Source organism: Manis pentadactyla, chromosome 13 (assembly GCF_030020395.1).
Source record: "Manis pentadactyla isolate mManPen7 chromosome 13, mManPen7.hap1, whole genome shotgun sequence".
Lineage (NCBI taxonomy): Eukaryota > Metazoa > Chordata > Mammalia > Pholidota > Manidae > Manis > Manis pentadactyla.
Genome location: NC_080031.1, coordinates 92,076,709 through 92,098,145, shown reverse-complemented (window position 1 = coordinate 92,098,145; position 21,437 = coordinate 92,076,709). Strand labels below are relative to the sequence as shown.

Here is a 21,437-nt window from a genome sequence, read left to right as displayed (position 1 = left end):
TGTATACTATAATAATTAAGTCCCTTTTCCTCCACCAAACCCCATACATTCACGTAAGTGGTACGTTTTTCTAAGAAATAAATGAGCTAACTTAAATAAAACAATTTAAGTAATCAAGAGTATAAATGTGATTCAAATCGTCAAGGTGGTGCCAGGTGACCCAGGACTGGAGCAAACACCACAGTCCTCCCTCCTCTCCGTTTCTCCCAACACATCCTGCCGGAGCACCGTCGGCACCAGACACCTGGCGGACTCCGCTCCCTCCCTTCTCGTAGCCACTGGGGCAGGCGGCTCAAACTGGAGAGTGCGGGCCATTGAGGGCGCCAAGGTCAAAGGGGAGGGCTGGTTGCGTCCCAGTCCTTAGTCGTGCCGATGGCCCTGGGGCTCTAAGGTGTCCAATCTCGGAAGTCGGGCGACCTTGGTTTGCGAGACTTCCTCGAGCCCAGTCACCTCTTTTGGGAAATGGAGTAGCTGAGGCTGCCATGGGAAGCTCCGGGTTGACAGATTGCGCCTCAGAGGTGCAGCGGTTCTGACTCGGGTCTCTCTGCCGCGGGGCTCGGACCTAGCCGCCTTGGACCGAAGATGTCTGTTTGAGCGGCCCAAAATCCCTCTGCAAGACCGGGGCTCGCGCGCGTTCTAAAACGAGGACAAAACCCGCCCAGGTCTGGCGTGCGGGCACCGCCATGGCCAATGGGACGCCGGCACAGGGATGAGTGACGGGCCAGCGCAGCCAGTGAGCATGCACCTTGTTGCGCGGTGGCCCCCCCCCCCCCGCCACGAGTCGGCATTGTCAGGCGGCGGCAATGCGCGTGTGATGTGTAGGTGTAGGTTGGTGGGCTCCGTGCGGCTGCGGCCGAGGAATAGGGCGCGAGATCGCAGCGGCTCCTTCGGCTGGCGGAGACGGGGCCGGGGAGCGCGAGGGTGAGTGCTGCCGAGCCCGTGACACCTTCCCGGCGGGCGGGGACGAGTGGGCCTCGCGGCATCATCGGCGGCGAGGTGCGCATCCGGGCCTGCGAGCGGCGGGCGGGAGCCGCACCGTTCTGACGCACTGGGGCTGCATGTGGGTTCTCTTTGCAGGAGCCGCCACGCCTTGGCCTAACATGTCGGAAGCGAGTGAGGAGCAGCCCATGGAGACGACGGGCGCCACCGAGAACGGATATGGGGCCGCGCCCGAAGGGGAGTCGTCAGCCTCCACTGTCACAGGGGCCGCAGCGGGCGCCGGAGGCGGGAGCGCGGCGCCCCCAGCCGGAAACCAGAATGGCGCCGAGGGCGACCAGATAAATGCCAGCAAGAACGAGGAGGATGCGGGGTAAGTTCGGCCGCGGGCCGACTGGGGCGCCGCCTTTTTCCGGGGCCGCCTGTTGGCGCCACGCGGCGGGGGAAGGGGCAGCGGCGGCTGCCGGGGCCTGCTCGTGGCCCGCGGAGCAGCTCCTCCGCGCCGATCTGCACTGCCGTTTGCAGGAGTTTGTTGGGTTGACTTTAGCGCCACCCCAGGGTTGCTCGCGTGGGACGAGGGGGCCGGGTCCGGGTGGCCCGTTAACGGAGTGCGCTCGGACCCTGGCTGGGCGGTGTGGGAGGAGTTGGCGCGCGGCGGGGCCTGCAGCCTCGGCCTCCTGCCCGGGACGAAGCCACGGTCGGAAGGCGGGCTCGGCCGCGGAAGCCCCGAGTTCCTTGAGAGCGAGGCCTCGGATGTGGTGAAGTTGTGCCCGCGCGGTTGCCTTTGGAAACGTGGTGGTTAGAAATCCCTTCAGTTGTGCGTGCTCAGGGCCCGTACCTCTGGCCAGGTTGTCCCTTAGCTTCGCCCAGCCTGGGGGTGCACTCTTTCTCCTGAAAGTATTAGTTAAGGCTAAGGTGGAGTTTGGGACGGTAGTGGAGTTAACATGTTTCCAAAAAGTAGGACCCGTATGGACTCCGAGGGTGGACCTTGTTCTGTCCTGGGTAGTGGTTTATGTGTAATCCTTTCAGTGAAAGCTGTGTCAGGGCCAGGTTAACAGTTTTCTTACAAGACTTGTGTGTCTCTCAACCTACGATTTCAGAAAAATGTTCGTTGGTGGCCTGAGCTGGGATACCAGCAAAAAGGACCTAAAGGATTATTTTACCAAATTTGGAGAGGTCGTTGACTGTACAATAAAAATGGATCCCAACACTGGCTGGTCAAGAGGGTTTGGGTTTATTCTCTTGAAAGATGCAGCCAGTGTGGAAGGAAGGTAAGCTAGGTATTTGTATCAGCAAGTCTCTGTATTCCAAGAGGACACCATTTTAGAACATTGGTGTGTTTGCATCTGGTTAAGTGTAGAGATACTGGAAAAAGTTGGGAAGACTTCGAAAAGTAGAGATTAGGAATTTATATTCCTGATTTTGAAGGGGTTGAACAGTTTAAGTTGGGGAGGGAGTAGTGGGCTGGTGGAGTGCTCCAGGAACATTATAGTGGACATTTGTTTTTTGTGCCTATTCTGGATATTGTGCTAAAGCAAACACTTTTGGATGTTGGCAATCCTGACTGGTGTGAAGTGATATCTCATTGTGGTTTTAATTTGCATTTCTCTGATGATTAGGGATGTGGAGCATCTTTTCATGTGCCTGTTGGCCATCCGAATTGCTTCTTTGGAGAACTGTCTGTCCAGCTCCTCTGCCCATTTTTTAATGGGATTATTTCTTTTTTGTTTGTTGAGGTGTGTGAGCTCTTTGTGTATTTTGGATGTCAACCCTTTATCGGATCTGTCATTTATGAATATATTCTCCCATACTGTAGGATGCCTTTTTGTTCTATTGGTGTTGTCCTTTGCTGTACAAAAGTTTTTCAGCTTGATATAGTCCCTCTTGTTCATTTTTGCTTTTGTTTCCATTGCCCAGGGAGATATGTTCATGAAGAAGTCACTCATGTTTATGTCCGTGAGATTTTTGCCTATGTTTTTTTCTAAGAGTTTTATGGTTTCATGACTTACATTCAGGTCTTTGGTCCATTTCGAATTTACTTTTGTGTATGAGGTTAAACAGTGACCAGTTTCATTCTCTTACATGTAGCTGTCCAGTTTTGCCAGCACCATCTGTTGAAGAGACCGTCCTTTCCCCATTGTATGTCCATGGCTCCTTTATTGAATATTAATTTACCATATATGTTTGGGTTAATGTCTGGAGTCTCTCTTCTGTTCCACTGGTCTGTGGCTCTGTTCGTGTGCCAGTACCAAATTGTCTTGATTACTGTGGCTTTGTAGTAGAGCTTGAAGTTGGGAGCAAGATCCCCCCTACTTTATTCTTCCTTCTCAGGATTGCTTTGGCTGTTCGGGGTCTTTGGTGGTTCCATATGAATTTTACAACTATTTGTTCCAAATTCTGTTTGGAAGAATGCTGTTGGTAATTTGATAGGGATTGCATGAAATCTGTATATTGCTTTGGGCAGGATGGCTATTTTGACGATACTCTTCCTAGCCAAGAGCATGGGATGAGTTTCCATTTGTTAGTGTCCTCTTTAATTTCTCTTGAGAGTGTCTTGTAGTTTTCAGGGTATAGGTCTTTCACTTCTTTGGTTAGGTTTATTCCTAGGTATTTTATTCTTCTTGATGTCGTTGTGAATGGAATTGTTTTCCTGATTTCTCTTTCTATTGGTTCATTGTTAGTGTATAGGAAAGCCAGATTTCTGTGTGTTAATTTTGTATCCTGCAACTTTGCTGAATTCTGATATTAGTTCTAGTAGTTTTGGGGTGGAGTCTTTAGGGTTTTTTATGTACAATATCATGTCATCTGCAAATAGTGACAGTTTGACTTGTTCTTTACCAATCTGGATTCCTTGTATTTCTTTGTTTTGTGTGATTGCTGTGGCTAGGACCTCCAGTACTATGTTGAATAACAATGGAGAGAGTGGGCGTCCCTGTTTTGTTCCCGATCTCCAAGGAAAAGCTTTCAGCTTCTCACTGTTAAGTATGATGTTGGCTGTGGGCTTGTCATATATGGCCTTTATTATGTTGAGGTACTTGCCCTCTATACCCATTTTGTTGAGAGTTTTTATCAAGAGTGGATGTTGAATTTTGCCAAATGTTTTTTCAGCATCTATGGAGATGATCATGTGGTTTTTGTCTTTTTTGTCGATGTGGTGGATGATGTTGATGGATTTTCGAAAGTTGTTCCATCCTTGCATCCCTGAGATGAATCCCACTTGATCATGGTGTATGATCCTCTTGATGTATTTTTGAATTCAGTTTGCTAATATTTTGTTGAGTATTTTTACATCTATGTTGGTCTGTAATTCTCTTTTTTGGTGGGGTCTTTGCCTGGTTTTGGTATTAGAGTGATGCTGCCTTCATAGAATGAGTTTGGAAGTGTTCCTTTCTCTTCTATTTTTTAGAAAACTTTGTAAGGAGAATGGGTATTATGTCTTCTCTATTCTGCGGTCAATCCTTCTGGCCTGGAGGTTTTGTTCTTGGGTTGTTTTTTGATTACCGCTTCAATTTTGTTTGCTGGTAGTTGGTCTGTTTAGGTTTTCTATTTCTTCCTGTGTCAGTCTTGGAAGATTTTATTTTTCTAGGAAGTTGTCCACTTCTTCTCGGTTATCCAGTTTGTTAACATATAGATTTTCATAGTATTCTCTAATAATTCTTTGTATTTCTGTGGGGTCTGTCGTGATTTTTCTTTCCTCACTTCTGATTCTGTTTATGTGTGTAGATTCTGTTTTTCTCTTAATAAGTCTGGCTAGGGGTTTATCTATTTTGTTTATTTTCTCAAAGAACCAGCTCTTAATTTCTTTAATTTTTTTCTATTGTTTTATTCTTCTCCGTTTTATTTATTTCTTTGATATTTATTATGTCCTTCCCTGTGCTGACTTTGGGCCTCATTTGTTCTTTTCCGGTTTCAATAATTGTGACTTTAGACTATTCATTGGGATTGTTCTTCCCTCTTTAATAAGTAGGCCTGGATAGTTTCCTCTTAGAACTGACTTCGCTGCGTCCCACAGAAGTTGGGTCTTTGTGCTGTTGTTGTCATTTGTCTCCATATATTGCTTGATCTCAGTTTTAATTTGGTCATTGATCCATTGATTATTTAGGAGCATGTTGTTAATTTAAGCCTCCATATGTTTGTGAGCCTTTTTGTTTTCTTTGTATAATTTATTTCTAGTTTTATACCCTTGAACTGAGAAGTTGGTTGGTAGAATTTCAATCTTTTTGAATTTACTGAGGCTCCTTTTGTGGCCTAGTAATGTGATCTATTCTGGAAAATGTTCCATGTACACTTGAGAAGAATGTGTATCCTGCTGCTTTTGGGTAGAGAATTCTGTGTCTGTTAGGTCCATCTATTCTAGTGTGTTGTTCAGTGCCTCTGTATCCTTATTATTTATTTATTTATTTTTGGAGATAATTATTTTTTTTTGAAGGGTAGTTGACACACAGTATTACATTACATTAGTTTCAGGTGTACAACACAGTGATTCAACATTTATATACATGATAATTCTAGGTACCACCTATCACCATACCAAGTTGTTACAATATTTTGACTATATTCCTTATGCTATACATTACATCCCAGTTACTTTTTTATTTTACAATTGGAAGTGTGTACTTTTTTTTTTGTTGTTGTTGTGAGGGCATCTCTCATACTTATTGATCAAATGGTTGTTAACAACAATAAAGTTCTGTATAGGGGAGTCAATGCTCAATGCACAATCATTAATCCACCCTGAGCCTAATTTTCGTCAGTCTCCAATCTTCTGAAGCATAACGAACAAGTTCTTACATGGAGAACAAATTCTTACATAGTGAATAAGTTACATGGTGAACAGTACAAGGGCAGTCATCACAGAAACTTTTGGTTTTGCTCATGCATTATGAACTATAAACAGTCAATTCAAATATGAATATTCATTTGATTTTTATACTTGATTTGTATGTGGATACCACATTTCTCTTTTTATTATTATTATTTTTAATAAAATGCTGAAGTGGTAGGTAGATACAAGATAAAGGTAGAAAACATAGTTTAGTGTTGTAAGAGAGCAAATGTAGATGATCAGGTGTGTGCCTGTAGACTATGTGTTGATCCAAGCTAGACAAGGGCAATGAAACATCCACGTACGCAGAAGATTTCTCTCAGAACAGGGGGGGTGAGGTTCTAAGCCTCACCTCTGTTGATCCCCAATTTCTCACCTGTTGGCCCCCCTGCGACTGTGTCTGTCTTAGGTTGTTCCTCCCTTGAGGAATCTTACCCGTCTCTGGCTAACCAGTCATCTTCCGGGGCCGTACAGGGAAATGTAAAGTTGGTAAGTGAGAGAGAAGGTTATTGTTTGAAAAGGTTAGCTTTTTACCTCTTTGCAGATTTATGCCCTGTGGATTCTATGCCCAGCATTTGTCTTGAGGTATCTTTACCACTTGGAAGAATTATGATACTCGGTAAATTTGATATGAGGCACGAATTCTATTTAAGGGTTGTAATTAGGAAGGAAGAAGAAAAGCTATAGAAGTAGCAGGCGGAAGAAAACATGGGAAGATTGATTATTTCTTTGACATATCTTCTTGTAGAGTAACTTCAACATGTATAGGTTTTAAACTACTAATTAAATTGCACACACATTAACTTAATAGGAGTACAGTTACATAACCAAAGCATACCTGTAATTACCAGCCCTCTCCAGTGCAACCAAGAAAACCAGTTAGGCACCTTAGGCATTTGTGAAAACTTATCTATGATATGGTGAATAATGTCCAACTGAACTTGAACAGTGTGAGAGAATTCAGATAAATTAAAACAACCCATTCCTGGGGACTGTTCACATGCCATATGTTCTTTTAACAGTAAACAGTCTGTAGTTGTAAGATTTTGGAGTGCTACAATTTGCACTTCTCCTAATTCTTGGTTGAGTTCCAACAGTATAGATCCAGTCAAATTTGTTGTTTTACTGTATGCACAGGCCAGCTTAGATATCTCCTTCTTCATTCCCATGGCAAGTCCAGGAACTGGTGGGATGAGTGCATCTACAGCTGTAGCAGTGCGTGGATCTTTGTTGGGGTTTTTTGATGATCATCTTCTGGCATGAGTCTTCCAGAGAGTGCTGATGTTGGAAGTTCTTTTTCATATCGTATCTTAGTTCATTTTCGGGGTAGCCCAATTAGGCTTTGATCCTCTGTATAAACACAAACAGACCCTTTGCCTACACTTTTATATGCCCTTTTTTTTTTTTTTTTTAATAATTATTTTTTATTGAGGGGTAGTTGACACACAGTATTACATTACATGAGTTTCAAGTGTACAACACAGTGGTAGAACATTTATATACATAATTCTAGGTTCCAGCTATCACCCTACCAGGCTGTTACAATATCTTGACTATATTCCTTATGCTATACATTACATCCCGGTTACTAATTTATTTTACCATTGGAAGTCTGTCCTTTTTTTTTTTTTTTTTTTTTTTTTTTTTGTGAGGGCATCTCTCATATTTATTGATCAAATGGTTGTTAATGACAATAAAATTCTGTATAGGGGAGTCAATGCTCAATGCACAATCATTATTCCACCCCAAGCCTAATTTTTGTCAGTCTCCAATCTTCTGAGGCATAACAAACAAGTTTTTACATGTAGAACAAATTCTTACATAATGAATAAGTTACATAGTGAACAGTACAAGGGCAGTCATCACAGAATTATATGCCCTTTATACCCTTGTGTAGAAGTCATTGGAGGTTACCACACAGGAACTGCCTTTTTTTTTTGGTATCACTAATCTACACTTACATGACGAATATTATGTTTACTAGGCTCTCCCCTATACCAGGTCCCCCCTATAAACCCCTTTACAGTCACTGTCCATCAGCATAGCAAAATGTTGTAGAATCACTACTTGCCTTCTCTGTGTTGTACAGCCCTACCCTTTCTCCCACCCCCCCATGCATGCTAATCTTAATACCCCCCTACTTCTCCCCCCCTTATCCCTCCCTACCCACCCATCCTCCCCAGTCCCTTTCCCTTTGGTACCTGTTAGTCCATTCTTGAGTTCTGTGATTCTGGTGCTGTTTTGTTCCTTCAGTTTTTCCTTTGTTCTTATATTCCACAGATGAGTGAAATAATTTGGTATTTCTCTTTCTCCGCTTGGCTTGTTTCACTGAGCATAATACCCTCCAGTTCCATCCATGTTGCTGTAAATGGTAGGATTTGCCCTTTTCTTATGACTGAGTAGTATTCCATTGTGTATATGTACCACATCTTCTTTATCCATTCATCTATCGGTGGACATTTAGGTTGCTTCCAATTCTTGGCTATTGTAAATAGTGCTGCGATAAACATAGGGGTGCACTGATCTTTCTCATACTTGATTGCTGCATTCTTAGGGTAAATTCCTAGGAGTGCAATTCCTGGGTCAAATGGTAAGTCTGTTTTGAGCATTTTGATGTACCTCCATACTGCTTTCCACAATGGTTGAACTAACTTACATTCCCACCAGCAGTGTAGGAGGGTTCCCCTTTCTCCACAGCCTCACCAACATTTGTTGTTGTTTGTCTTTTGGATGGCAGCCATCCTTACTGGTGTGAGGTGATACCTCATTATAGTTTTAATTTGCATTTCTCTGATAATTAGCGATGTGGAGCATCTTTTCATGTGTCTGTTGGCCATCTGTATTTCTTTTTTGGAGAACTGTCTGTTCAGTTCCTCTGCCCATTTTTTAATTGGGTTATTTGTTTTTTGTTTGTTGAGGCGTGTGAGCTCTTTATATATTCTGGACGTCAAGCCTTTATCGGATGTGTTGTTTTCAAATATATTCTCCCATACTGTAGGGTTCCTTTTTGTTCTATTGATGGTGTCTTTTGCTGTACAGAAGCTTTTCAGCTTAATATAGTCCCACTTACTCATTTTTGCTGTTGTTCTCCTTGCCCGGGGAGATATATTCAAGAAGAGGTCACTCATGTTTATGTCTAAGAGGTTTTTGCCTATGTTTTCTTCCAAGAGTTTAATGGTTTCATGACTTACATTCAGGTCTTTGATCCATTTTGAGTTTACTTTTGTATATGGGGTTAGACAGTGGTCCAGTTTCATTCTCCTACATATAGCTGTCCAGTTTTGCCAGCACCATCTGTTGAAGAGACTGTCATTTCGCCATTGTATGTCCATGGCTCCTTTATCAAATATTAATTGACCATATATGTCTGGGTTAATGTCTGGATTCTCTAGTCTGTTCCATTGGTCTGTGGCTCTGCTCTTGTGCCAGTACCAAATTGTCTTGATTACTATGACTTTATAGTAGAGCTTGAAGTTGGGGAGTGAGATCCCCCCTACTTTATTCTTCTTTCTCAGGATTGCTTTGGCTGTTCGGGGTCTTTGGAGTTTCCATATGAATTTTTGAATTATTTGTTCCAGTTCATTGAAGAATGTTGCTGGTAGTTTCATAGGGATTGCATCAAATCTGCATATTGCTTTGGGCAGGATGACCATTTTGACGATATTAATTCTTCCTAGCCACAAGCATGGGATGAGTTTCCATCTGTTACTGTCCCCTTTAATTTCTCTTAAGAGTGACTTGTAGTTTTCAGAGTGTAAGTCTTTCACTTCTTTGGTTATGTTTATTCCTAGGTATTTTTTTTTTTTTCATGCAATTGTGAATGGAGTTGTTTTCCTGATTTCTCTTTCTGTTGGTTGATAGTGTATAGGAAAGCTACAGATTTCTGTGTGTTGATTTTGTATCCTGCAACTTTGCTGTATTCCGATATCAGTTCTAGTAGTTTTGGCGTGGAGTCTTTAGGGTTTTTTATGTACAGTATCATGTCATCTGCAAATAGTGACAGTTTAACTTCTTCTTTACCAATCTGGATTCCTTGTATTTCTTTGTTTTGTCTGATTGCTGTGGCTAGGACCTCCAGTACTATGTTAAATAACAGTGGGGAGAGTGGGCATCCCTGTCTAGTTCCCGATCTCAGAGGAAATGCTTTCAGCTTCTCGCTGTTCAATATAATGTTGGCTGTGGGTTTGTCATAGATGGCCTTTATTATGTTGAGGTACTTGCCCTCTATTCCCATTTTGCTGAGAGTTTTTATCATGAATGGATGTTGAACTTTGTCAAATGCTTTTTCAGCATCTATGGAGATGATCATGTGGTTTTTGTCTTTCTTTTTGTTGATGTGGTGGATGATGTTGATGGACTTTCGAATGTTGTACCATCCTTGCATCCCTGGGATGAATTCCACTTGGTCATGTTTTATGATCCTTCTGATGAACTTTTGAATTCGGTTTGCTAATATTTTGTTGAGTATTTTTGCATGTACGTTCATCAGGGATATTGGTTTGTAGTTTTCTTTTTTGGTGGGGTCTTTGCCTGGTTTTGGCATTAGGGTGATGTTAGCTTCATAGAATGAGTTTGGGAGTATTCCCTCCTCTTCTCTTTTTTGGAAAACTTGGAGGAGAATGGTATTATGTCTTCTCTGTATGTCTGATAAAATTCCAAGGTAAATCCATCTGTCCCGTGGGTTTTGTTCTTGGGTAGTTTTTTGATTACTACTTCAATGTCATTGCTGGTAATTGGTCTGTTTAGATTTTCTGTTTCTTTCTATGTCAGTCTTGGAAGGTTGTATTTTTCTAGGAAGTTGTCCATTTCTCCTAGGTTTTCCAGCTTGTTAGCATATAGGTTTTCATAGTATTCTCTAATAATTCTTTGTATTTCTGTGGGGTCCGTCGTGATTTTTCCTTTCTTGTTTCTGATACTGTTGATTTTGACTCTCTTTTCTTCTTAATAAGTCTGGCTAGAGGCTTATCTATTTTCTTAATTTTCTCGAAGAACCAGCTCTTGGTTTCATTGATTTTTGCTATTGTTTTATTCTTCTCAATTTTATTTATTTCTTCTCTGATCTTTATTATGTCCCTCCTTCTGCTGACCTTAGGCCTCATTTGTTCTTCTTTTTCCAATTTCGATAATTGTGACATTAGATCATTCATTTGGGATTATTCTTCCATTTTTAAATATGCTTGGATTGCTATATACTTTCCTCTTAAGACTGCTTTTGCTGTGTCCCACAGAAGTTGGGGATTAGTGTTGTCGTTGTCATTTGTTTCCATATATTGCTGGATCTCCATTTTGACTTGGTCATTGATCCATTGATTATTTAGGAGCATGTTGTTTAGCCTCCATGTGTTTGTGAGCCTCTTTGCTTTCTTTGTACAGTTTATTTCTAGTTTTATGCCTTTGTGGTCTGAAAAGTTGGTTGGTAGGATTTCAGTGTTTTGGAATTTACTCAGGCTCTTTTTGTGGCCTAGTATGTGGTCTATTCTGGAGAATGTTCCATGTGCACTTGAGAAGAATGTATATCCTGTTGCTTTTGGATGTAGAGTTCTATAGATGTCTATTAGGTCCATCTGCTCTACTGTGTTGTTCAGTGCTTCCGTGTCCTTACTTATTTTCTGCCCGGTGGATCTATCCTTTGGGGTGATTGGTGTGTTGAAGTCTCCTAGAATGAATGCATTGCAGTCTATTTCCCCCTTTAGTTCTGTTAGTATTTGTTTCACATATGCTGGTGCTCCTGTGTTGGGTGCATATATATTTAGAATGGTTATATCCTCTTGTTGGACTGAGCCCTTTATCATTATGTAGTGTCCTTCTTTATCTCTTGTTACTTTCTTTGTTTTGAAGTCTATTTTGTCTGATAAAAAGTACTGCAACACCTGCTTTTTTCTCCCTGTTGTTTGCGTGAAATAACTTTCCATTTGTTGACTTTTAGTCTGTGTATGTCTTTGGGTTTGAGGTGAGTCTCTTGTAAGCAGCATATAGATGGGTCTTGCTTTTTTATCCATTCTGTCACTCTGTGTCTTCTGGTTGGTGCATTCAGTCCATTTACATGTAGGGTGATTATCAAAAGATATGTGCTTATTGCCGTTGCAGGCTCTGGACTAGTGGTTACCAAAGGTTCAAGGGTAGCTTCTTTACTATCTGACTGTCTAACTTAACTCTCATATTAGGCTATTATAAACACAGTCTGATCATTCTTAATTTCTCTCCCTTCTTATTCCTCCTCCTCTGTTCTTTATATGTTAGGTGTTCTATTCTGTACTCCTTTGTGTTTCCTTTGACTGCTTTCGTGGATAGTTGATTTTATTTTTTTTGCCTTCAGTTAGTATTTGTTTGGTCTGCTTACTTTGCTGTGATTTTATTTTCTCTGTTGACATCTATTTTGCCTTAGGAGTGCTTCCTTCTAGAGCAGTCCCTTTAAAATATCCTGTAGGGGTGGTTTGTGGGAGGCAAATTCCCTCAACTTTTGCTTGTCTGGGAATTGTTTAATCCCTCCTTAAAATTTAAATGATAGTCTTTCTGGATACAGTATCGTTGGTTCAAGGCCCTTCTGTTTCATTGCATTAAATATATTATGCCATTCTCTTCTGGCCTGTAAGGTTTCTGTTGAGAAGTTTGATGATAACCTGATGGGTTTTCCTTTGTATGTGGTCTTATTTCTCTCTCTGGCTGCTTTTAATAGTCTGTCCTTATCCTTGATATTCGCCATTTTAATTATTACATGTCTTGGTTTTGTCCTCCTTGGTCCCTTGTGTTGGGAGATCAGTGCACCTCCATGGCCTGAGAGACTGTCTCCTTCCCCAGATTGTGGAAGTGTTCAGCAGTTACTTCCTCAAAGACACTTTCTGTCCCTCTGTCTCTTTTTTCTTCTGTCACCCCTATAATACGAATATTGTTCCGTTTGAATTGGTCACACAGTTCTCTCAGTATTCTTTCATTCCTAGAGATTCTTTCTTCTCTCTGTGCCTCAGTTTCTTTGTATTCCTCTTCCCTAGATTCTATGTTCACTTATCGTCTGTCTCCTCCACTGAATCTAGTCCACTTTTAATTACCATCTATTGTTCCCTTCAACAATTCGATCTCTGTCCTAAATTCTTTCCTGAGTTCTTGATTATTTTTTTGTACCTACATTAGCATGTTTATGATTTTTATTTTGAAATCTTTTTCAGGAAGATTTATTAATTCAGTCTCAGTCCTTTCTCTGATGCTGAGATTTTGTTTTGAACCAGGTTCCTTTGACGTTTCATATTTGTATGTGGCGCCCTCTAGTGCCCAGAAGCTCTCTCTGGAGCTGCTCAGCGGCTGGAGCCATGTCCGGGGTCACAGGGGAGTGGTGCTGGTGCCCTGTTCCGTGAGGTCCGCTCTTTTTTCCAGGTGTATACTGTCTGGTGCAGCCTCTTTCCTGGTGCTCTTTCAGGACTAGTTGTGTTAATAATATTTTCGTATTATATGTGGTTTTATGAGGGGTTCTCTGTCTCACCTCTCACGCCACTGATTTCAGTCCAGTCTCAGTTGTTTTGATGCTCCACCCAGAACTTGGAGTTCTGACTTGTCAAATCTGTATGGCTCTGTTGGTTGTAATTAATTTACTGTCAGGAGAGGAGCTACTGTGATATCTGGGATTTACCTTTCCGCTTCAGAGTGAAGAAGTAGTAAGATTCTTAACTTATGCTTTAGCAGACAGACAACAACTCAGCCCACCTTGCGGACTGGGCGGGCGGCCTTGTCTGATATGCTCCTGACCAAGACGCCGGTATCCCAGGGAGAAACCAGAGCAGTAAATTTTGTGTGTTCAGTTAATTTTAAATATTCAGGGACCCCTTAACAAGTCCACACTGTTAAGCCTTTATCTGGTTCCCAAAAATCCTCAACTGCCTCTAAAACCCCTAGACAATGCACAAGTATGGGCTCTCTTGTCTCCTCCTGGCGTGGGGAGCCAGGAGCTCTGTCCTCTCACTGTATATCTCACTAAAAGCCTCCTTGACTTGGGTGTTCGCTAAGTTCCTTCTTCACCTCCACAGACAAGAAGAACCCCAGCATCATTTTGGGACGCTCTTCTGGGATAACATCGCAAGTGAGTAATCAGCATCCGAGCCTGCCTTTTCTTTCACTGTCCTTATAGAAGGAAGCCGTCTGTGGCACACAACATCGGGCGCTTGTCAGCCACTTAAATGGGACCAGCCCGGCTGCCGATCTTAAAGTCTCGAGCGACAGGTTCCCCTGCGTCTCCCTCAGAGGATCCCCCGTCTCCCTTGGGAGTCGGGAAAGTCACCTGAGTGGAGGCCAGGATTCCCTTTCAGAGGCATCTCCTTGGATGTGAGAAGCTGAGGGAGGCCTTGGGCACCTGCGAGAGCCTAGGCTGAGGCTGCGCTTCAGCGGCCTCTCAAAGGCCCGCGTGTCTGGAATCAGACCCCGACAGCCCTACTGGGTATCCATGAGGAGTGTCCCTCTTTCTGTCTCTCTGACTTCCAGCCTGCTTCTTCAGGCCACCCTGGCCTCTGAGTGAGGCAGGGGGTGTTCCTTACTCTCTTCTAACTTCATCAGCGTCACGGACCCCGATGCTCACCACCGCAAGGTAGGAGATGTACGCTTCGCTCTTATTCCTGATGCAATGCTGTATGTTTTTTCTCATAAAAATGTGTCTGGTTCGTTGAAGAATGCTGTTGGTATTTTGATGGGGATTGCATTGAATCTGTAGATTGCTTTAGGCAGGATGGCCATTTTGACAATATTAATTATTCCTAGCCAAGAGCATGGGATGAGTTTCCGTTTGTTAGTGTCCTCTTTAATTTCTGTTAAGAGTGTCTTATAGTGTTCAGGGTATAGTAGCTCTTTCACTTCCTTGGTTAGGTTTATTCCTAGGTATTCTATTTTTTTTTGATGCAATTGTGAATGGAATTGCTTTCCTGATTTCTCTTTCTGCTAGTTCATTGTTAGTGTGTAGGAAATCAACAGATTTTTGTGTATTAATTTTGTATCCTGCAGCTCTGCTGAATTCAGATATTAGTTCTAGTAGTTTTGGAGTGGAATTTTGAGGGTTTTTTATGAACAATACCATGTCATCTGCAAATAGTGAGAGTTTGACTTGTTCTTTACCAATCTGCGTGCCTTGTATTTCTTTGTTTTGTCTGACTGCCATGGCTAGGACCTCCAGTACTATGTTGAATAACAGTGGGGGAGAGTGGGCATCTCTTTCTCCTGATCCTAGAGGAAAAGCTTTTGGCTCCTCACTGTTAAGTATGATGTTAGCTGTGGGCTTGTCATATACGGCCTTTATTATGTTGAGGTACTTGCCCTCTATACCCATCTTGTTGAGAGTTTTTATCATGAATGGATGTTGAATTTTGTCAAATGCCTCTTTTGGCATCTGTGGAGATGATGATGTGGTTTTTGTTCTCCTTTTTGCTGATGTGGTGGATGATGTTGATGGATTTTCTAATATTGTACCATCCCTGCATCCCTGGAATAAATCCTACTTGATCATGATGGATGATCTTTCTGGTGTATTGAAGTCAGTTTTGTTAATATTTTGTTGAGTATTTTTGCATCTATGTTCGTCAGGGATAGTGGTCTGTAATTTTCTTTTTTTATTGTGTCTTTGCCTGGTTTTTAGTATTAGGGTGATGCAGGCCTCATAGAATGAGTTTGGAAGTATTCCTTACTCTTCTACTTTTTGGAAAAGTTTAAGGAGGATGCCTATTAGGTCTTCACTAAATGTTTGATAAAATTCAGCGTTGAAGCCATCTGGTGCAGGTGTTTTATTCTTAGGTAGTTTTTTGATTACCAGTTCAGTTTGGTTGCTCGTAATTGGTTTATTCCGATATTCTGTTCTTTCTGGGATAGCCTTGGAAGGTTGTATTTTTCTAGAAAGTTGTCCATTTCTTCTATGTTATTCAGATTGTTAGCATATAATTTTTCATAGTATTCTCTAATAATTCTTTATATTTCTGTGGTGTCCATAGTGATTTTTCCTTCCTCATTTCTGATCTGTTTATGTGTGCAGACTCTCTTTTTCTTGGTTAGTCTGGCTAGGGGTTTATCTATTTTGTTAATTTTCTCGAAGAACCAGCTCCTGCTTTCACTGATTCTTTGTATTGTTTTATTCTTCTTGATTTTATTTATTTCTGCTCTTGATCTTTATTATGTTCCTCCTCCTGTTGACTTTGGGCCTCATTTGTTCTTCTTTTCCTAGTTGTGATAATTGTGGGTTTAGACTGTTCATATGGGATTGTCCTTCTTTCCTGAGGTAGGCCTGTATTGCAATATACTTCCCTCTTAGCACTGCTTTGTCTCTGTCCCATAGAATTTGCGTCACTGAATAATTGTTGTCATTTTTCTCCATATACTGCTTGACCTCTCTTTTTATTTGGTCATTGATCTGTTGGTTATTTAAGAGCATGTTGTTAAGCCTCCATGTGATGGTATGCTTTTTCATTTTATTTGGGTCATTTATTTCTAGTTTCATACCCTTGTGGTGTGAGAAACTGCATCATTCTTGGGGGCTTGTCCGGGATAACTTCAGAGGTGAGTATAGGCATCCAAGCCTGCCTTTTCTTTCACTGTCCTTACAGAAGGAAGCCGTCTATGGCACACAACATCGGGCGCTTGTCAGCCACTTAAATGGGACTAGCCTGGCTGCCGATCTTAAAGTCTCGAGTGACAGGTTCCCCTGCGTCTCCCTCAGAGGATCCCCCGTCTCCCTTGGGAGCCGGGAAAGTCACCTGAGTGGAGGCCAGGATTCCCTTTCAGAGGCATCTCCTTGGACGCGAGGAGCTGAGGGAGGCCTTGGGCACCTGCGAGAGCCTAGGCTGAGGCTGCGCTTCAGCGGCCTCTCAAAGGCCCCCGTGTTTGGAATCAGACCCCGACAGCCCGACTGGATATCCATGAGGAGTGTCCCTCTTTCTGTCTCTCTGACTTCCAGCCTGCTTCTTCAGGCCACCCTGGCCTCTGAGTAATTCAGGGGGTGTTCCTTACTCTCTTCTAACTTCATCAGCGTCACGGACCTCGATGCTCACCACCGCAAGGTAGGAGACCTACACTTTTATTCCTGTCTAAATGGTGTTCTTTTTATCTAATAAAAATGTGTCTGTGCACCCGTTAGCCACCTAAAAGACCATTATCGTCGGCTACCAGTCTTAAGTCGTGTTGAAAGTTTCCCGGTGTGTGCCATCCATGATTCCCACCTCTGGATAGATGGGAATGTCAGGGAGTGTCTGCGCGGAGCTCCTGCTTTCCTCTTGTAAGCTGCGGACTGGGAGGGCAGACCGGACTAGTAGACAGTGGTCCTTGGATCTCGGCTCTGGCCGATGGATCCGATGGCGCTGAGTGAACCTCCGGCTAGGCTGCTGCCTATGGGAGAGTCACAGATGACCCCTGACCTCTTGTCTCACAGGTCAGATTTCTTACAGTGGGTGACTAGCAGGGTGATTCCCAGGCAGTGGCAGAAACTGTTGTGTAAGTGTATAGACCCCCCGCTCCCCAATAAATGTCCGTGGCAGCCTCTGAATTTTATCTCTGGCTTTGGAAAAAGTTCCCCTGCTTCTCATTCAAAGCCGTCCTCTTAGGGCTGCGCCACTTTCTCCTGTATAATGTAAATGAAGTCTGTGCAGTAGTCAGGCTGAAACCTGAGTCCAACATGTAAATGGTTCTATGCTATTGACCTCCCTTCCTTAGAGGCAGCCATCCTGGGGCTATGGCATTTCCCTACCTGTAGCCCCAGGGAAGTGAAACAGGCTTGTGACTGACCAAGGCTCTGGCAGCGAGATGTCACACAGTCCCTGCACTTACTGGACAGGCAGGGGGCTCTCAAGGAATGATCCCGAGTGTACTATGCTAAACCTTGTGCAAAGAAAACTAGGGTCTAGATTACAACTCCCAAAAGGCGTAAAGTAGGAGCACACTGGTAGGGCCGCACTAAAAATCCAGAGCTCTGAGGTGACTCTTGCTTAGTGGGAAGGCAAGAGGGAAATCAAGGCATGGTGCAGGCCACGGTGGTAAGCAGTGGTGAAACCCAGTAGGCCTGGCAGAGGAGGTGATTGACCACTGTTACCCAGGCTTCAAGGCGAGGAGACGCCCTCACGGAGAGAGAGGCTGACCAGGTGCTGGATGTGAGGCCCCACACAGGGAGCACCCTGGCTGGCCTGTGGGGGCCGAGGCAGGTGCAGGCCCCGTAGGTCTTTGTGCCTGTGCGTTGATGTCACCCCCGTGGTCCTGCCTGGTGGCCCATCTCCAGAGAGCATGGGAAGTCACAGGTAAGGGAGCCTCCTTTTGGGGATCCCCAGGGCTTGTGTTGGTTAGTGGCCCTTGGCTTGCTGAGGTGGCAGGCCAGCTAGCTTGCTGGGAAACTGCTCCCCTCTCTGCTATCATGGTGTGGACATGGTGTTTCACTGCATTTAGGCACTTAGATGTGAGTGAGGTCTATTTGAAATGGAATAGTAGCTTTTAGAGCTAGGTTTCTTTCTGTTGTATGAAAAAGGTGCTGAGCCTAGGGAGTTGGGTGAAAGTGGCAGGAATTCTAAGAATATTTATGTCCTTGCATTTCTGTTTAGGGAAGTGATTCTGAAGTAATTTTTTACTCATGTATGAAGGTGATGAGTAAAGTCACATTAATCATGTTGAGATGAAGTGATGATGTAGTAGAAATAAAGCCCCTACACCTTGGCCTGATACATAGGAGACACACCATTGGTGCTCTTTGCACTCCTGTCCTGGTTTATTACCTTAACTAACTTCATGGTTCAGAGTGGTCCCATCCACATTTCAAGCAAAGTCTTTCTAAAACTGCATAGAAACACTTGTCAGGATATCCCCAGAGGCTAGTGGAATACATCATTAGCTATAAAGAATTAGATCAACGTGTAAGTTTTATCAAATTGTGGAGCATACCAGAGTTCTAGCTTTGAATAATTCTGTGTGATCGCTTAAGAATCACCTACATCTTAGCACAGATTACCAGCACCTACCGTCATTTGCAGGAATGTCTGCCAGTTCTAATTTGATTTTTTTTCAGTTTGCTCACTTTCCCCTAGGAACTGATGTTTAAATATGTTTTAGACATTTTCTGATTAGAAAATATCGAGATGAAACATAGAACATAGAATCTCTTCATGGGCACACGTTCTGTTCTCATTATTGTAATGTGAGTATTTGAGTTACAGACACTTGATTTTGTTTCATTACTGGTGAAATATAGAGATATTCTTGGAGTTTGTGAGCCAGTCACACTGGACCATTTTATTTTATGTTCTTTTAAGCAGTCTTTTGAATGTGTTCAGCCATGAAGTGAAATACACACCCATAGTATCTGAATCTCTACATATATTTATGATGACATTTTTTCAGAGGGACCCCAGGATACAGCCATACCAGTGAAACAATGACTTAAAAAATACCCTGCCAAATAAGATTATGTATAATAAGTAAATAACACACATGCATTCTTCATTAAATGTGGAAACTGTAACACAGTTTGGAAATGATGTATCTTCTGGGGTTAATTATTTCTCTGTGACATAAATAGTATCTTTAAAAAACATAACAGTAGAACTAGTTGACAATCAAAATTAATAGTAGTTTCTAGCAGATAGTTTAAAGATAGTAAGTGTTAAACTATGAGAAGTGTTTTAGGACGTTTTTATTTTAAGATAGTTTCAGATTTACAGAAAATTTGCAAAGACAGGGCAGGGTTTCCCAATTTGCTCAGATCGCTTCCCCTCTTACTACCATTGTTACAGTTTGTTGTTACAGTTCCAGACAGTGATGCTGCACTGTCACCATCCGCCATCCATTCTTTCCCTCAGATTTCCATGGTTGGACCCTTTCTTGAAGATCCAGTTCAGGACACCTCAGTACATCCAGTGACCTCGTCTCCTTCGGACACTCTTTGTTGTTGGCGTTTCTGAGACATTCTTTGTTTTGGATGATCTTCTCCATTTTCAAGATTCTTTGCCATTAATATTGTAGAATTTTTCCCCAGTTGCACTTAAAGTGACATTTCTCTTGTGATTACTTGGATTTGTGTTTTATGGGGAAGAAGGTCACAGAGGGCAAGTACAGTTCACAGTACCTCATGTCAAGGGCAAGTGCTCTGAAGGAGACTTACATTGCTGATGTTGTCTCAAATGGCAGGATTTTTTTTTTCTTTCTTAAAGCTGAGTAACATGCCACTGTGTGTGTGTGTGTGTGTGTTTCATACGTTCATTCATGTATCTACGGACATTTAGGCTGCTTCCTTATCTTGTCTATTGTAAATAATGCTGCAGTGAACATAGAGATGCATATGTCTTCTCAAATTAGTATTTTCATTTGGGGTAAATACATAAAGCAAACTTGCTGGGATATATGGGAGTTTTATTTTGAATTGTTTGAGGAGCCTCCGTACTGTTCTTCACATTGGATACACCAATTCCCATTCCCAACAATCAAGGCTTCCTTTTTCTCCACATCTTTTTCTAGTTACTTTTTGTCTCCAATTCGAACTTCTATTCTAAAATATTTGAATTGAGATCTCACTGTAGTTTTGATTTGCGTTTCCCTGACGGTTAGTGATACTGAGACTCTTTTCATGTGTCAGTTGGCCATCTACATGTCTTCCTTGGAAAAATGCCTATCTAGGTCCTCTGCCCATTTTTTAAATTGGATTACGTTTTCAGTAGTAGTTGTAGGAGTACTTTTACGCTTTATATGTTAACCCCAAATTGAATATGTCACGTGCAAACATCTTCTTCCATTCAGTACATTATTCTTCTGTATGGTTGATGGTGTCCTTTGCAGTACAGAGCGTTTTAGTTGGATGTAGTCCCATTTGTTTATTTTAGCTTTTATTGTCATCGACTCAGGAGAGAGAGAAAAAAAAATGTTGCTATGACCAGAGTCAAAGAGCTTGCTGCCCATATTTTCTTCCAGGAGTTTTGTGGTATCGGGTCTTACATTTAAGATGAGTAAGAAGCAGGCTAAATATTCCTTTCCCTGGTTGTTGTTATCTGTAATAGTCACAATGAAAATAAAGTGCTGGGTCAGGGCTTGATGCGGAAGCAAGCTGGGATTTGGGTCACCCTGAGCCTCGGCCGTAAGCCTCAAAGCTGCCTAGAAAGGGAAAATGGTGTCAAGTAACACAAAGTACCTCTAAGACCTCTAGTCACCAAGAAAATAATGTAGGAGGAGGCAAAAGCCAGGAAATGTGTGAAACCAGGGAACATAGTATAAGGGAACTGGCTCCCTGTGCGGACCAGTGTCCCCAGTTTCCTGAAGAACCTTTAGTAAAGTTCATCGTGAGGGCACCAGCCTGGGGGCTGTGTCTGGTCTTGAATGCCTCCGAGTGGCAGAGCGTGTTTGGGCTGATGCAGGACCCTCTCTCACTCTTGGGCAATCACAGGGGGCTGGGAGTGATCCAGACACACGGGAGTTTATTTCTGAGGGAACAGCCTGCCTGGCGGACTGTGTAAAAGCCACTGTGAGGTCTGTATGTCCTGAGAAGGGGAACTGCCCAACCACCCCTCTAAATGCAGATGGAACACCCCAGATGAAAGACCTGATAGTGCTTCCTAGGTAGGACTGGCTTTGCAGTGACCGAGGAAGGTGCCCACTGAATGTTCCTATTACCCAGGTCGTGGTGAGCGCTGAGGTTAAGGGCCCCTGTACATGGGCAGCCCATGTAACCCGACTGCTACAAAATCGAGCAGTT

The 21,437-nt window shown here is 42.8% G+C and overlaps 1 protein-coding gene across 5 annotated transcripts in view; it reads left to right on the top strand.

Moving 5' to 3' along the window:
* Positions 1–778: 778 nt before the first annotated feature.
* LOC118929262 (uncharacterized) overlaps positions 779–21,437 on the top strand; it is a 41,501-nt gene continuing 20,842 nt past the window's right edge. The window contains exons 1-7 of one of the 5 annotated variants that reach the window (XM_057490772.1): positions 779–996; positions 1,078–1,309; positions 13,777–13,829; positions 14,228–14,330; positions 16,215–16,279; positions 16,677–16,779; positions 19,555–19,759. In XM_057490772.1, coding sequence (XP_057346755.1) covers positions 1,101–1,309; positions 13,777–13,829; positions 14,228–14,330; positions 16,215–16,279; positions 16,677–16,779; positions 19,555–19,615 — 594 coding nt within the window. In that variant the 5' untranslated portion in view covers positions 779–996; positions 1,078–1,100 and the 3' untranslated portion in view covers positions 19,616–19,759. Of the gene's footprint in view, positions 997–1,077; positions 1,310–13,776; positions 13,830–14,227; positions 14,331–16,214; positions 19,760–21,437 lie in introns of those variants that run through there. The other 4 variants (XM_057490771.1, XM_057490770.1, XM_057490768.1 and 1 more) reach the window with 4 other exon arrangements.